The 18,465-nt window shown below is 33.5% G+C and overlaps 1 protein-coding gene across 1 annotated transcript in view; it reads right to left on the reverse strand.

The window, feature by feature from the left end:
• Positions 1-18,465, reverse strand: part of LOC121426608 (mucin-19-like) — a 196,170-nt gene that overhangs the window by 135,871 nt on the left and 41,834 nt on the right. The window contains exons 31-49 of the mRNA XM_041622966.1: positions 15,103-15,309; positions 13,348-13,571; positions 12,871-13,027; positions 12,551-12,610; positions 11,652-11,858; positions 10,504-10,727; positions 10,027-10,183; positions 9,707-9,766; positions 8,808-9,014; positions 7,660-7,883; positions 7,188-7,344; positions 6,860-6,919; positions 5,094-5,300; positions 3,944-4,167; positions 3,472-3,628; positions 3,144-3,203; positions 1,967-2,002; positions 1,653-1,685; positions 394-525 (exon numbers count right to left, since the gene is read on the reverse strand). Coding sequence (XP_041478900.1) covers positions 394-525; positions 1,653-1,685; positions 1,967-2,002; positions 3,144-3,203; positions 3,472-3,628; positions 3,944-4,167; positions 5,094-5,300; positions 6,860-6,919; positions 7,188-7,344; positions 7,660-7,883; positions 8,808-9,014; positions 9,707-9,766; positions 10,027-10,183; positions 10,504-10,727; positions 11,652-11,858; positions 12,551-12,610; positions 12,871-13,027; positions 13,348-13,571; positions 15,103-15,309 — 2,793 coding nt within the window. The remainder of the gene's footprint in view (positions 1-393; positions 526-1,652; positions 1,686-1,966; positions 2,003-3,143; positions 3,204-3,471; positions 3,629-3,943; positions 4,168-5,093; positions 5,301-6,859; positions 6,920-7,187; positions 7,345-7,659; positions 7,884-8,807; positions 9,015-9,706; positions 9,767-10,026; positions 10,184-10,503; positions 10,728-11,651; positions 11,859-12,550; positions 12,611-12,870; positions 13,028-13,347; positions 13,572-15,102; positions 15,310-18,465) is intronic.

Here is an 18,465-nt window from a genome sequence, read left to right on the forward strand (position 1 = left end):
ATTCAATTTCCTATTTATCATCAAGGGGTCACACTACATTGGCTATGGTCATCATGCAAATTTTTAAGTTTAAGGTTTGTAACAAATACAGAAATTAACCCCCCTTCATATTAGAATTGTTTCGACAAAATAATTAAAAATTAATGATAAACAATAAATAGTATCAACAATTCTAGGTTAACTAGCATATTTTAGAAAAATATAGTTACACATGAGTCAGCACATAGAAAAACTAATGTACAAACAAGGATATTAATATAAAAAAAAGGTGTACTTCAAAGTAATAAACAATACTAATCATTAGATCTTTTCAAAGTTGAAAAAACTAACACATAGACAAACAAGAAAGGTTCAAGTATGAGAAGAAAATGTTTGCAATGTCCTGGTGAATACCTGGAGTTGTTGTTACTGTTGTAGTTGTCTGAGTGGTGGAGCTTTCAGGTGTGGTTGTAGTAACAGTTGTTGTCTCTTCAGAAACTGTGGTGCTTGCTGTTGTCGTGACAGTAGTTGTTGTTTCCTCTGTCACTGTAGTGGTTGGAGCAGTTTAATATTTTAATAAACACGATTTACAACAATGATGATAAATATAATACAAAAATTATAATGTAACTTGTGAAGGTTTCCATGGCGAAAAAGAAGTGTGTATTACATGTAAGTTTAATGTTACCCCATGCATCTTTCGTGGGCAATTGTTGGTCCTCAATAGGATCATCCAAAAATTATAATAAAACTAGTTATTATAGTATAGCACGAACTCAACTCTCTAGCATACCAAAAGCACATCTCTGTATTACTTATACTTGGCCCATTTATTTCCCTTCTTAACCACATGACTGCGTAGCACGTAATATTACGTGCTGGGCGAGTGTATGATCTGTGCGAGGCACATAATATTACGTGCTTGACCTATCTTCTGTTTGAGGCGTCAGCACCGCGGTGTTAATACCCCTAAGATAAAAACAGCGCGTGTATATCAAATTCTAGACTATGGACACTAGATGGCGATATTCCACAAAAGTTATCGAAACTTTTACAGTGATTTATAAATGTTTGTATTCACTTTGCCATAGTGAAAGTGTATGATGCTCAGTTGAAAATGGCGACTCGGAGTTGAGAAGTGAAACAGAAGGATTATGACGAAACTTTCTGACGATAGGAGTGATAAATTTAGTAAAAGATCTGGGTCAGAAGGGGAGGATGATTTTTTTAATGGATATTGGAAATAGTGTTAAGGAAAGCGATGTGATTATTAAGAATTTGTTCTCCCAAGTTGCTGTTGGTTGTAGTCCCAAATTGTAGTCCCATTTAGGGGTCAGTACGCAATACAGCCTATAGCAGTCAAGTGGTTAATAAAGTGTCATTGAATATAAATTCTGATATACAGCCGGACATGCTGATATCTTTATGGGGTTTGATAAGTTTCTCTAGTACAGATTCCAGTGCTCAAATATAATGTTTGTACATCAAATATTTGGTGTTAAATATGATGACATACACAACATTACACATCCCTACATGTATCCCCTGATACCAATGAAAACATGAAATAAATATTGTTCAGATTTTGCAAAAACAATCAATTATAATCCAAATATAACAAAGATTATTTTAAAGGAAACACTTTAAGATCAAAGTAGAGCATTTTAAATTACCAGTTGGTCTAGTCCTTGATGGGGGAGATCCATCTATAAGGGAACAATGAATGAAATAACATGTGTTACTCAACTTTACATAGGTTGTATAGCTATATTTATAATACATATAAAAAACAGATGAACTTTGTAAGCACATAAAAAGAGAGGGGAAAAAAGAAGCAAAGAGGCATGTGTATCAAATGGTGTCTTTTAATGGCAGACTGCAAACTAGTGTCAAGGGCTTGTTAAGAAAGATTATAGTTCGTGTGGGTTCCTCTTGTTTGATTTCAACTGATTATATCCTTATTTTAACAGATTTATGGTGAACCTACCTGCATCACCTATATCACTTGGTGTTGTTGAAAGTTCTGTCAAAGAGAAATGGAAGATTTCTATATTGAATAGGACATGGGTTAAGTTTGCATGTATAAGTGAACATGATCCAAATCCAAATTTTGAATTTGTTTACACGGAGGGACAAAAAGTTTGTTAAATCAATTTGACCAACAGCCAGAGAAGTATCTTTACGCTGGAATTCCATATCCATCTTTTGATCACTGTTTCTTACATTTGTCATAGAAATAAATTTTATGAGAATTATATGAGTGAACAAAGAATGAGACTCTTAATATATAAAATAAGTCTCTGAAACTGCTATTTTTTGTGTTCAGAAATGCTACGTTGTATACTAATGTAATGTGCATAAAATTAGTATTAATATTATCTCATGTATTTTATTATTTATTGACTGTCTTATATTTTTTTGGTTGGTTGTTGTTAATCTAGCTTTTTCCTTTTTTTTCAATGGAAATTGTTTTTGATACTGTTTCAGTCACATGAAACCATACATTAATTCATCTTAAATTGAGCAAAATGAAAATAATGATATAATTATGAATTTAGATAGAATAGAAAAAGAAATGTCATTAGATATGTGACTCATCACACCCAAATGAGAGAGAAGTCGCAAAATCAAAATTCCTAGAAATTCAACAAACTAATAAAAAAGTCAAAATTTTGGAGATTTTTTTTCATTTTCAGATTACTCCATGTTTTATAATTACTCTTTGAAAAAAAATAAGTGAATTTGATGACAGGAAAGTGATAAAAACAGTTTTCTGTGAGTGTTTTTTTCCGGTCAGTTCGAAATTTTTGCGGGATCAGTAAGAAAGGGAAATAAACGACACAGATGACAAAATAGCAAACAATTAACAGCGGGAAATTAAGGTAGAATGGAAAGAGTCAAAAGTTCAATTGGAAAATTAACAAAAAAAAACAGAGAACTACATGTATAAACAGAACCGGGCTGCCTTGTGTTAATGTTTTAATCATACCCGCAATTAGATTTAAAATGGCGGCTAGTTTTAGGGTTTAAAATGGAACTTGGTGATAATAATAAAAACATACATACACAGGCTCTTCAATCAATCATTCTATCAGAGTTTTCTTTAAATGAAGTAAACCAACAAAAATAAAATTATGTCAATTCTTTCATATGCCTTAACCTACCAGATGTTGTAGATGGGGTGGTAGTTTCTGGGACTGATGTTGTAGTTGTTGTAACCGGACCTAATAGAAAAAATACCATGAAGACAATTATATTAGTTATCTTATATACATGTAGCTTTCAGTGCAAAGTTGATGTCAATTTGAAAAGCACTACGTAAACATCCATACAGTCAAAGGATAAACCTTTATTCCCAATTTTAGTCAGATATAAAATTTAAACAACAAAGGCAAAATAACTAAATGAATGAATCAATGTCACCATTACTCTTTTGCTCAAAATTATTCACGAGTTCTCATCCGAGATTGAGCAAATATAAATATTATTTACTTTCATTGCAGCCATGCAAAGTCATGGAAGTGATGTCTGTATCCTCCGTAAAAATTATTCGAACTGCACGACTGGACGTAAGTCTTTCGGAGAAGCTGATTTCCACAGTAACAGCTCCATCTAACTGTACATAGCGTTCAGTCGTACTGGGATTTCCCTACAGTAGATAAAGATAAAATAAAAATGAAAAATTTCAAAATAATAAAACTCCTTCAAAAGATCTACCCACACTCAAAATTATCCCAACTGACCCAGACCACAAAAAATTTTGCAGAGAGACTATGCAATTTGACATTGCTTTCAATTTTGACTATTCACCCCAAAGAATCAATTATCAAGGGAAAGGAAATAGTGGCGACCAATTCATTCATGTCAATGGATAAAAATCAAGAGCAGAGAGAGTACATTTGCCACTTAAAATTTTCCTGTTACTGATATGAGATAAAGCATATAATTGAAGCAATATTTGTACCTGTGCATCCTCGACGTTTCTGGTGAGAAGATTTGTCTGACTTGTAACATCCTCATAATTCTCACCATCTGTTGTCACCTCAACAGAGAGAGATACATTCTTGACTACTGATAAATTGGGAGTAACCTCAATTGCGGAAATATCAGCTGTTCCCGATGGCAAGCGTACAGTGTAGGATCTAGTACTGTCTTTAGTGAGGTCCTCGGACAGAACATCATAACATTCTGTTAAAGAAATATCATGAATTTCAAGTTAAAAGAATAAGAGATACATTTATAGCATCAAAATGGGCCTATATATTTCATAGAACTTCTCAGATGAACCATCATAATGACTTGTGCAATCTTATGTTAGATGTAATGGCATACACAACATCTCCTAGTGAGCACCTAGGAAAAAATTTACAAATTAGTCCAGAGAGAAGGATCAAACCAATTTATAGAAGACATCTCTATTGTTGAGAATATTTAAGCAATAAAAAGAGTAAATTGAGCCATGAAGCAAACAAATAAATGCCGATATTATTATCAAATCAAGATAGAATTTAGAAATTCAATCATAATTCAATTACCTTATATTAGTATGCTTGACAAAAGTCATAAAAACTATATAACTTTAGAAGAATAAAAAGGGATACACTGCATGGATAGAATACTAGCACATCAAAATTGCACTACAATTTGTCAAAACATTGTTTGCAAAACATTTCAAAAACGATTCATTGTAGCTAAGAGAAATTTTGAAAACCTGGAAGTAGCAAAGTTGTTTTTCAAAATAAACTAGTATTCTGTTACTTTTCTATTTAACATGAAACAACATTCACAAAAGGCACCTTAATTATTAAAATTACTGAACATGCGAAGGAAATCAGTTTAATTCACGACTTCAATCTCAAATCCAAAGGCACTATCTTAGAGTCTTGAATGGCATAGATCAACAGACTTGCACTTTAAAGATATTATCCGACTCAAAACTGATTACTTACATGTAGCAGGCAATGATTAGGGCAATGTCGCATATCATAAAACAATTCTGGATCTCAACATGAATGAAACAATTGAACAAAATGGTTTTGAGCAAAATGACTAAGGGTAGTAATGATCCTACACTAATAAACTAGCATCCGCACATCTTGAATTAATCTTTCTACCTCGAGTTGTTGTCACTGTTGTAGTTGTTTGAGTAGTGGAGCTTTCAGGTGTGGTGGTAGTAACAGTTGTTGTCTCTTCAGCAACTGTGGTGCTTGCGGTTGTTGTTACTGTAGTTGTTATTTCTTCTGTCACTGTAGTCATTGGAGAAGTTGTGGTTGCTGGAGTGGTAGTTGTTGTAACACTTGTTGTTACAGTAGTTGTCGGTTCTGTATTTTAATACATATAATTAGAAATAATAATCACAATAATATGAAATTGACAAGGCAAAAGCAATTTTGTGTCTCGCCCACTTATGAAAATAACCAGAAATATCATGATTTGCGAGGGCACGCAAGAGACTTATATCGAAACTTCATTGTGAAATGACTGGGATGGATTAACACAGTTTGTCATAAGAGCCTTGCACGTAAACTTTAACGTTGACTTCAAAATGACCTTTGACCTTACCATGTGACCTCCGACTGCAGCATTACATGCAGATCCCCCAAGTCCATCTACCATCCAAGTTTGGTTGAAAAGTGACTTACGGTTGCGGAATTTGGTGTCATAAGACAGTCTTGCATGTAAACGGTAACGTTGACCTGAAAATGACCTTTGACCTTACCATGTGACCTCCGACTGCAACATTACATGCAGATATCCCAAGTCCATCTACCAGCCAAGTTTAGTTGAAAAGCGACTTACAGTTGTGGAGTTATGTGTTATTACAGGTTTGTGACGGTTGGACGACATCCCGTATAGTCTCGCCTTCACCTCTGGTGGGCGAGACACTAAATCAAAGTAAATAAATGTACCTCATAATAGCTAAACTAAAATTTGAATGCAAAGACAACTGTTGCAGCGTTCTAGCCCTATCATATAATTCCAAAATAAATGACAGAGCAATTGCCTTAACCCTAAAAAGACTGGGGCTGAATCAGCCCCCCCCTCGACATTTTTCGCGATAAATCCGCCGTACGAAATTTTTTGACCGCGTCGCTCGCTGACTTTTTACTTTCAAGTCTCCCGCAACTTTTGAGACCAAAATTGTTACCCCCGGGTACGCCGTTTCAAAATTACCCAACATTTCGTAAGTGCATGCAGACCCCAAGTTACTCAAAAACGTGAATTTGTGTACAAATCCAATGCAAATAGTGTTCTTAGCCAAAATTCATAAATGTATCATTATTTTTCCTTTTACTGCTTAAAATCAATTAAGTTTATCTTGAGTAGAAGAAATAACCAGTTGTCTCACGATGTAGCAAACGTAGTGAGACAACTGGTTATTTCTTCTACTCAATCCTTCACCACGATGAACCTCTTCCACATCATAAGTTTATCTTGTTTATGGTCAAAATAAAGTCCCTGACAATTTCCATTGAAAAAACAATAAAAAAACAAAAAGTCGAAAAACAAAGAAATACATAAGAAATTTAGAAAACAATAGAATATATAAGAAAATAAATGTGATTTTGAAATTTTTTTAAAATCAATTTGATCAGATGCCTATCTAGAGTATGTGAAACAAAAAATAGCATTTCAGGGGCATTATTTTATTGATTAGAGCAAACTTATGATTTTACGCATAAATTAGCATAATTAATGAGACATGAGATTTTTTGCAGAATTTGATGTTATAGTTTTGTAGTTAATGCCATGGGTAATGCTTGTGCCAATTTTCGTCGCGATCGCGCGATCGACAGCCGAGATCAAAAGGGGGAGCTGAATCAGCCCCCCCAGTCTTCTTAGGCGTCGAAATAGCCCAGTCTATTTAGGGTTAACCTACCAGATGTTGTAGATGGGGTGGTAGTTTCTGGGACTGATGTTGTAGTTGTTGTAACCAGACCTAGTAGAAATAATATCATGAAGACAATTATATTAGTTATCTTAAATACATGTAGCTTTCAGTGCAAAGTTGATGTCAATTTGAAAAGCACTACTTAAACGTCTATACAGTCAAAGGATAAACCTTTATTCCCAATTTTAGTCAGACATAAAATTTAAACAACAAAGGCAAAATAACTAAATGAATGAATCAATGTCATCATTACTCTTTTGCTCAAAATTATTCACGAGTTCTCATCCGAGATTGAGCAAATATAAATATTATTTACTTTCATTGCAGCCGTGCAAAGTCATGGAAGTGATGTCTGTATCCTCCGTAAAAATTATTCGAACTGCACGACTGGACGTAAGTCTTTCGGAGAAGCTGATTTCCACAGTAACAGTTCCATCTAACTGTACATAGCGTTCAGTCGTACTGGGATTTCCCTACAGTAGATAAAGATAAAATAAAAATGAAAAATTTCAAAATAATAAAATTCCTTCAAAAGATCTACCCACACTCAAAATTATCCCAACTGACCCAGACCACCCAAAATTTTGCAGAGAGACTATGCAATTTGACATTGCTTTCAATTTTGACTATTCACCCCAAAGAATCAATTATCAAGGGAAAGGAAAAAGTGGCGACCAATTCATTCATGTCAGTGGATAAACATCAAGAGCAGAGAGAGTGCATTTGCCACTTAAAATTTTCCTGTTACTGAAATGAGATAAAGCATATAATTGAAGCAATATTTGTACCTGTGCATCCTCGACGTTTCTGGCGAGAAGATTTGTCTTACTTGTAACATCCTCATAATTCTCACCATCTGTTGTCACCTCAACAGAGAGAGATACATTCTTGACTACTGATAAATTGGGAGTAACCTCGACTGCGGAAATATCAGCTGTTCCCGATGGCAAGCGTACAGTGTAGGATCTAGTACTGTCTTTAGTGAAGTCCTCGGACAGAACATCATAACATTCTGTTAAAGAAATATCATGAATTTCAAGTTAAAAGAATAAGAGATACATTTATAGCATCAAAATAGGCCTATATATTTCATTGAACTTCTCAGATGAACCATCATAATGACTTGTGCAATCTTATGTTAGATGTAATGGCATACACAACATCTCTTAGTGAGCACCTAGGAAAAAATCTACAAATTAATCCAGAGAGAAGGATCAAACCAATTTATAGAAGACATCTCTATTGTTGAGAATATTTAAGCAATAAAAAGAGTAAATTGAGCCATGAAGCAAACAAATAAATGCCGATATTATTATCAAATCAAGGTATAATTTAGAAATTCAATCATAATTCAATTACCTTATATTAATATGCTTGACAAAAGTCATAAAAGCTATATAACTTTAGAAGAATAAAAAGGGATACACTGCATGGATAAAATACTAGCACATCAAAATTGCACTACAATTAGTCAAAAAAGTGTTTGCAAAAAAATTCAAAACGATTCATTGTAGCTAAGAGAAATTTTGAAAACCTGGAATCAGCAAAGCTGTTTTTCACAATAAACTAGTATTCTGTTACTTTTTTATTTAACATGAAACAACATTCACAAAAGGCACCTTAATTATTAAAATTATTTAACATGCAAAGGAAATAAGTTTAATCCAAGACTTCCATTTCAAATCCAAAGGCACTATCCAAGAGTCTTGAATGGCACAGATCAACAGACTTGCACTTTAAAGATATTATCCGACTCAAAACTGATTACTTACATGTAGCAGGCAATGATTAGGGCAATGTTGCATATCATAAACAATTTTGGATCTCAACATGAATGAAACAATTGAACAAAATGGTTTTGAGCAAAATGACTAAGGGTAGTAATAATCCTACACTAATAAACTAGCATCTGCACATCTTGTATTAATCTTTCTACCTCGAGTTGTTGTCACTGTTGTAGTTGTTTGAGTAGTGGAGCTTTCAGGTGTGGTGGTAGTAACAGTTGTTGTCTCTTCAGCAACTGTGGTGCTTGCGGTTGTTGTTACTGTAGTTGTTATTTCTTCTGTCACTGTAGTCATTGGAGAAGTTGTGGTTGCTGGAGTGGTAGTTGTTGTAACACTTGTTGTTACAGTAGTTGTCGGTTCTGTATTTTAATACATAAAATTAGAAATAATAATCACAATAATATGAAATTTACAATGCAAAAGCAATTTTTATGTCTCGCCCACTTATGAAAATAACCAGAAATATCATGATTTGCGAGGGCACGCAAGAGAATTAAATCGAAACTTCATTGTGAAATGACTGGGATGGAATAATATTTGTCATAAGAGTCTTGCACGTATTAATGTTTGCCTGAAAATGGCCTTTGACCTTACAATGTGACCTCTGATTGCAGCATAACATGCAGGTCGCCTAAGTACATCTGCCAACCAAGTTTTGTTGAAAAGTGACTTCCGGTTGCGGAGTCAGGTGCCATAAGACAGTCTTGCATGTAAACATTAATGTTGACCTGAAAATGACCTTTGACCTTACCATGTGACCTCAGACTGCAGCATAACATGCAGGTCCCCCAAGTCCATCTACCATCTTAGTTTGGTTGAAAAGCGACTTACGGTTGTGGAGTTACATGTATGTGATATTGAAGGTTTGTGAAGGTTGGACAACATTTGGATCCCTTAGTCTCGCCTTCACCTTTGGTGGGCGAGGCAATAAATCAAAGTAATGTACCTTATAATAGCCAGACTAAAATTTGAATGAAAAGACAACTGTTGCAGCGTTCTAGCCCTATCATATAATTCCAAAATAAATGACAGAGCAATTGCCTTAACCTACCAGATGTTGTAGATGGGGTGGTAGTTTCTGGGACTGATGTTGTAGTTGTTGTAACCGGACCTAGTAGAAATGATACCGTGAAGACAATTTTATTAGTTATCTTACTACACACATGTAGCTTTCAGTGAAAAGTTGATGTCAATTTGAAAAGCACTACTACAGTCAAAGGATAAACCTTTATTCCCAATTTTAGTCAGACATAAAATTAAAACAACAAAGGCAAAATAACTAAATGAATAAATCAATGTCATCATTACTCTTTTGCTCAAAATTATTCATGAGTTCTCATCTGAGATTAAGCAAATATAAATATTATTTACTTTCATTGCAGCCATGCAAAGTCATGGAAGTGATGTCTGTATCCTCCGTAAAAATTATTCGAACTGCACGACTTGACGTAAGTCTTTCGGAGAAGCTGATTTCCACAGTTACAGTTCCATCTAACTGTACATAGCGTTCAGTCGTACTGGGATTTCCCTACAGTAGAAAAAGATAAAGTGAAAATGAAAAATTTCAAAATGATAATAAAATTCCTTCAAAAGATCTAAACCACACTCAAAATTATCCCAACTGACCCAGACCACCCAAAATTATGCAAAGAGACTATGCAATTTAACATTGCTTTCAATTTTACTCTTTACCAAAAAGAAACAATTATCAAGGGAAAGGAAATAGTAGCGGCCAATTCATTCACGTCAATGAATAAACATCAAGAGCAGTGAGAGAGTACATTTGCCACTTAAAACTTTCCTGTTACTGATATGAGATAAAGCATATAATTGAAGCAATATTTGTACCTGTGCATCCTGGACGTTTCTGGTGAGAAGATTTGTCTGACTTGTAACATCCTCATAATTATCACCATCTGTTGTCACCTCAACAGAGAGAGATACATTCTTGACTACTGATAAATTGGGAGTAACCTCGATTGCGGAAATATCAGCTGTTGACGATGGCAAGCGTACAGTGTAGGATCTAGTACTGTCTTTAGTGAGGTCCTCGCTCAGAACATCATAACATTCTGTTAAAGAAATATCATGAATTTCAAGTTAAAAGAATAAGAGATACATTTATAGAATCAAAATAAGCCTATATATTTCATTGAACTTCTCAGATGAACCATCATAATGACTTGTGCAATCTTATGTTAGATGTAATGGCATACGCAACATCTCTTAGTGAGCACCTAGGAAAAAATTTAAAAATTAGTCCAGAGAGAAGGATCAAACCAATTTATACAAGACATCTCTATTATTGAGGATATTTAAGCAATAAAAATAGTATATTGAGCCATGCAGCAAACATATGAATGCCGATATTATCATCAAATCAAGGTAAAATTGAGAAATTCAATCATAATTTAATTAGCTTATATTAATATGCTTGACAAAAGTCATAAAAACTATATAACTATAGAAGAATAAACATGGATACACTGCATGGATAGATTACTAGCACATCAAAATTGCACTAAGATTTGTCAAAATTGTTTGCAAAAAATTTCAAAAACGATTCATTGTAGCTAAGAATACTTTTGAAAACCTGGAATCAGCACAGCTGTTTTTCACAATAAACTAATATTTTGCTATTTTTTTATTTAACATGAAACAACATTCACAAAAGGCACCTTAATTATTAAAACTACCTAACATGCAAAGGAAATAAGTTTAATCCAAGACTTCCGTTTCAAATCCAAAGGCACTATCTTAGAGTCTTGAATGGCATAGATCAACAGACTTGCACTTTAAAGATATTATCTGACTCAAAACTGATTACTTACATGTAGCAGGCAATGATTAGGGCAATGTTGCATATCATAAAACAATTTTGGATCTCAACATGAATGAAACAATTGAACAAAATGGTTTTGAGCAAAATGACTAAGGGTAGTAATAATCCTACACTAATAAACTAGCATCTGCACATCTTGTATTAATCTTTCTACCTCGAGTTGTTGTCACTGTTGTAGTTGTTTGAGTAGTGGAGCTTTCAGGTGTGGTGGTAGTAACAGTTGTTGTCTCTTCAGCAACTGTGGTGCTTGCAGTTGTTGTTACTGTAGTTGTTATTTCTTCTGTCACTGTAGTCATTGGAGAAGTTGTGGTTGCTGGAGTGGTAGTTGTTGTAACACTTGTTGTTACAGTAGTTGTCGGTTCTGTATTTTAATACATAAAATTAGAAATAATAATCACAATAATATGAAATTTACAATGCAAAAGCAATTTTTATGTCTCGCCCACTTATGAAAATAACCAGAAATATCATGATTTGCGAGGGCACGCAAGAGAATTAAATCGAAACTTCATTGTGAAATGACTGGGATGGAATAATATTTGTCATAAGAGTCTTGCACGTATTAATGTTTGCCTGAAAATGGCCTTTGACCTTACAATGTGACCTCTGATTGCAGCATAACATGCAGGTCGCCTAAGTACATCTGCCAACCAAGTTTTGTTGAAAAGTGACTTCCGGTTGCGGAGTCAGGTGCCATAAGTCAGTCTTGCATGTAAACATTAATGTTGACCTGAAAATGACCTTTGACCTTACCATGTGACCTCAGACTGCAGCATAACATGCAGGTCCCCCAAGTCCATCTACCATCTTAGTTTGGTTGAAAAGCGACTTACGGTTGTGGAGTTACATGTATGTGATATTGAAGGTTTGTGAAGGTTGGACAACATTTGGATCCCTTAGTCTCGCCTTCACCTTTGGTGGGCGAGGCAATAAATCAAAGTAATGTACCTCATAATAGCCAGACTAAAATTTGAATAAAAAGACAACTGTTGCAGCGTTCTAGCCCTATCATATAATTCCAAAATAAATGACAGAGCAATTGCCTTAACCTACCAGATGTTGTAGATGGGGTGGTAGTTTCTGGGACTGATGTTGTAGTTGTTGTAACCGGACCTAGTAGAAATGATACCGTGAAGACAATTTTATTAGTTATCTTACTACACACATGTAGCTTTCAGTGAAAAGTTGATGTCAATTTGAAAAGCACTACTGCAGTCAAAGGACAAACCTTTATTCCCAATTTTAGTCAGACATAAAATTAAAACAACAAAGGCAAAATAACTAAATGAATAAATCAATGTCATCATTACTCTTTTGCTCAAAATTATTCATGAGTTCTCATCTGAGATTAAGCAAATATAAATATTATTTACTTTCATTGCAGCCATGCAAAGTCATGGAAGTGATGTCTGTATCCTCCGTAAAAATTATTCGAACTGCACGACTTGACGTAAGTCTTTCGGAGAAGCTGATTTCCACAGTTACAGTTCCATCTAACTGTACATAGCGTTCAGTCGTACTGGGATTTCCCTACAGTAGAAAAAGATAAAGTGAAAATGAAAAATTTCAAAATGATAATAAAATTCCTTCAAAAGATCTAAACCACACTCAAAATTATCCCAACTGACCCAGACCACCCAAAATTATGCAAAGAGACTATGCAATTTAACATTGCTTTCAATTTTACTCTTTACCAAAAAGAAACAATTATCAAGGGAAAGGAAATAGTAGCGGCCAATTCATTCACGTCAATGAATAAACATCAAGAGCAGTGAGAGAGTACATTTGCCACTTAAAACTTTCCTGTTACTGATATGAGATAAAGCATATAATTGAAGCAATATTTGTACCTGTGCATCCTGGACGTTTCTGGTGAGAAGATTTGTCTGACTTGTAACATCCTCATAATTATCACCATCTGTTGTCACCTCAACAGAGAGAGATACATTCTTGACTACTGATAAATTGGGAGTAACCTCGATTGCGGAAATATCAGCTGTTGACGATGGCAAGCGTACAGTGTAGGATCTAGTACTGTCTTTAGTGAGGTCCTCGCTCAGAACATCATAACATTCTGTTAAAGAAATATCATGAATTTCAAGTTAAAAGAATAAGAGATACATTTATAGCATCAAAATAAGCCTATATATTTCATTGAACTTCTCAGATGAACCATCATAATGACTTGTGCAATCTTATGTTAGATGTAATGGCATACGCAACATCTCTTAGTGAGCACCTAGGAAAAAATTTAAAAATTAGTCCAGAGAGAAGGATCAAACCAATTTATACAAGACATCTCTATTATTGAGGATATTTAAGCAATAAAAATAGTATATTGAGCCATGCAGCAAACATATGAATGCCGATATTATCATCAAATCAAGGTAAAATTGAGAAATTCAATCATAATTTAATTAGCTTATATTAATATGCTTGACAAAAGTCATAAAAACTATATAACTATAGAAGAATAAACATGGATACACTGCATGGATAGATTACTAGCACATCAAAATTGCACTAAGATTTGTCAAAATTGTTTGCAAAAAATTTCAAAAACGATTCATTGTAGCTAAGAATACTTTTGAAAACCTGGAATCAGCACAGCTGTTTTTCACAATAAACTAATATTTTGCTATTTTTTTATTTAACATGAAACAACATTCACAAAAGGCACCTTAATTATTAAAATTACCTAACATGCAAAGGAAATAAGTTTAATCCAAGACTTCCGTTTCAAATCCAAAGGCACTATCTTAGAGTCTTGAATGGCATAGATCAACAGACTTGCACTTTAAAGATATTATCTGACTCAAAACTGATTACTTACATGTAGCAGGCAATGATTAGGGCAATGTCGCATATCATAAAACAATTCTGGATCTCAACATGAATGAAACAATTAAACAAAATGGTTTTGAGCAAAATGACTAAGGTAGTAATAATCCTACACTAATAAACTAGCATCTACAAGTATATGGATTATTTATAGACTGTTTTTTTTTTCTTTTCTTGGATTTATATATGTAATGTAAATAATGTATAGTTTTAGACTTATATATATAATCTCTGTAGGCCTAAACTCCTCTTCAACTCTTGATTCTGAGTGTCTAACTAAAAAAATCCTCATAGCGATATTTAAGTATTAATGCTAGATCTGTTATTTATTCATTTATACTTACTACAGACAACTGGATTAGTACCCCCCCCCGCCCCTGTTTTGTCGTGTGTACTTACCTTCCTCTACCCTACTCTAGTTAGTTGTTCTTTTTTATGTTATTACTGTATATATATGTATATATACTTTTTTTTCTTGCTTCTTATCTGCTTTCTTTTTTTTTTCAATGCAGACGTTTAATTATATTGTATCATACATATTTTGTTGTTGTATCAAAGGTGATCTGTGCTTAACAAGGGTTGCTTTTATACAGACCACCTCTTTCCCATATTTTCGATATCTTTTTAGCTCATTGCCCATAAGCTTTTATTCCTGTTGTGTTTTTTCTTTTAACCTTATTGATATCGTACATGTATGCATTGTATTTTGGTTGTGGAAAGAAATAAATGAACTTGAACTACACATCTTGTATTAATATTTCTACCTCGAGTTGTTGTCACTGTTGTAGTTGTTTGAGTAGTGGAGCTTTCAGGTGTGGTGGTAGTAACAGTTGTTGTCTCTTCAGCAACTGTGGTGCTTGCGGTTGTTGTTACTGTAGTTGTTATTTCTTCTGTCACTGTAGTCATTGGAGAAGTTGTGGTTGCTGGAGTGGTAGTTGTTGTAACACTCGTTGTTACAGTAGTTGTCGGTTCTGTATTTCAATACGTACAATTAGAAATAATAATCACAATAATATGAAATTGACAAGGCCTATATATTTCATAGAACTTCTATAGTATACATACAATTGAAATTTGTAAAATTAATTGCAGACTACAGGTATGTATTTTTTCCTCTCTTCAATGAAACATTGGACACATTACGGTAAAGAAAACATTCTCAATACTGCAATACAGTCCAAAAGTGATATTATTTATTGGGTCTGATATGGTTTTCTCGAACATATTTACATACATGTACTCACATATAATACTTTTGGATCAAACTTTTGCTGTTAACATATTCATGGTATTTCATACCAATGTTTATTACATTCTGAACGACTTCCGGTAACCTAGCACCATCGGTATAAACTTGAAATAAATAAGCCACACCAAAAAGAACAACATGATTAGTAACGCTCAGATAAAAATTAAAGGAAACACAAAGAGCATCAAGTTCATTTCTATATTACATGTACAACTAGGATGAAATTATGATATAAGAAAGAAATAATGAGATCAAATGATGCAAAGATAAATCATCATGGTTTGACTTTATTTTCCATACAAAGCAGAAGAAACAAGAGATGTTAAAGGATAGGCCTATATGTAATCACAGAGCTTTGACTTAAAAAAATAAAAAATGCATGTAAAGTTTGTAAATGCGATGCATGCATTTACATACATGTGACTGTTACTTAACAAATCAGAATTCAGAATAACATATCAGAATTCAGAATACGATGCGCCATCTATCGGTTCCAGAAGACAGGCTGAAATTTGAGCCCGCTAGTACTATAGTGCATGCATTCAGTGATGGTTGACGTGGTTCAACCTAGGGTCCAGGAGGTGGACAAGAAATTTGCCAGCACATTTCTTTCTTTCTGTTTTGGTTTATTTTCATATCTCATAAAATATCAAATACAATGTAACATCCATCGAAAGACAGTAAATCATTGATAATAATTAATTTTCCATTTTTACCCATCTAATTTTGCCACAACTGCTATGACAATTAAATATTCCATATGCAAACTCAATGCAGATATGGGTGAACAGATTTGCAAAATAAGTAGCAAATTAAACTTGGCCAAAAATACATTCCACAGCTTTTTCTTCAATGTAAGCCACAACTTCTTTAAATGTTGTTTTTTTACGCACATTCTTCTTAAAATTTCCAATTTGTCATTTGGAGAAACAATAAAATAATAGATCTTGTTTACATACAAATGCATGTACTCTCAACTCTGACCACATAGATTGATATCACACATTAGGTAATCGAGAAGCGCATATTGATATATGTTTAAAAAGAAAAAAGATATTGCTAATCAGCAGTGAAAATGCAAGAAACTTTTTTTTCTTCTTCACAGATTTCAAATAGCATTTCTTGTGTTTTGGCTTGCGATATAGTCTTGTAGTTATATGATGAGGAAATTGAAATATGGTATTTTCTATTTCTATGAAATACTTGCAAACAAAATTTTGACATCATCATGCAAACACTAAATAAAAAGTATATTATAAGCTACAATGATAGATAGACAATGACAATATGCTACATTGGTGGGTATGTTACATTAATGGATAGTGATAATATTCTACATGGATGGATAGAAACAATATGCTACGTTAATGGAGAATAACAATATGCTATAATAATGGATGACGATATGCTACATACATGGATATTACAAATGTGCTACATGAATGGATAATGACAATATGCTACATGTACATTAATATGTATAGTACATGCTAAGAAGTTCAATATACCATAGTATGAGCGTACATAGATTGAACATTTCTCGCCTGCATTTATATTTCAGCTCGGCGGCCGAGTTGAAATCTAAAAGCACAAGAGAAATTCAAGATTTATGTAGGGCGAATGATATTCTATATTAAACAACATTTAGCATGTACTATGTGTTATATAAGATGGGAACAATGAATTGAAAATGAATCAAAATATATCTGAACTTACCTTAACTACAAAATGCATCGTTGCACGGCTTTAGGTGATGTCACAATATGATTCAATTTATTGCACTCAGTAAAAAATGAACGTGTGATACGCGTGTGGCCTGCTGGCTAGCTGCCTTATCATGTGCACTTGTGGGATATTGCTTTTTACTTCAATATTTTTGCTCCTGTTTCATATATTAATACAGGAGAAAACTCAATCTTTTTCATATTTTTCCCTAATTCTGAGGTGTTGTACAAAACAAAAAGCAAATATTTATTGATTGATTTATTGTAATGTAAAATTGTTTTCTTCAAGGTGATCGATACATCACCATGATGAGATTTTGTACACAAGCTACCGTGCAAATATTGTTGGTATACGTATGCCATGATTGTGGCCATATACCGGATTATGTAATTGCAAAAATAGGGGAATTGACCAATCAGAGGCTTTCTCTCATACAACCTATCTCATATTGGATAACATGCAGCATTAATGGATGACAATATGCTAGTACATTACTGGATAAATGACAATTTGCAACATAAATGGATAATGATGATATGCTACATACATGGATATTACAAATGTGCTACATTAATGGAGAATGACAGTATGTGACATGTACATTCGTAGATGACAATTTGCTACATAAATGGATAATGAACATATGCTACATTAGTGAGTAGACAATGACAATATTCTACATAAATGGATAATAAAAAGATGTTACGATAATGAAAAGTGACAATATGCTACATTAATGGATGATGACAATTTGCTACATAAATGGATAGTGAACATATGCTACATAATAATGAGTGGATGACAATATACTACATAAATGGATAAAAAAATATTCTATGTTAATATGACAATATGCTACATTAATGTACAATGATAATATACTACATAAATGGAAAATGGCAATATGCTACATTAATGACTAGATAAGGACAACATGCTACATAAATGGATAAAAAACAATATGCCAGATTAATGGATGATGATAATATGCTACATTTACAGATAGATATATATGACATGAATAAGTGACAACTAATAAATCAGGAATGATGTTTATACTAAAAATGATACTGTAGTTGCATTTTTTCTTCCTAAATATAATCCCAAAAAACAATTGCACATAGGTTAAGAATTCATTATGCATAGCTTGCAA

The sequence above is a fragment of the Lytechinus variegatus genome, chromosome 13 (genome assembly GCF_018143015.1).
Source record: "Lytechinus variegatus isolate NC3 chromosome 13, Lvar_3.0, whole genome shotgun sequence".
NCBI classification, from domain to species: Eukaryota; Metazoa; Echinodermata; class Echinoidea; order Temnopleuroida; family Toxopneustidae; genus Lytechinus; species Lytechinus variegatus.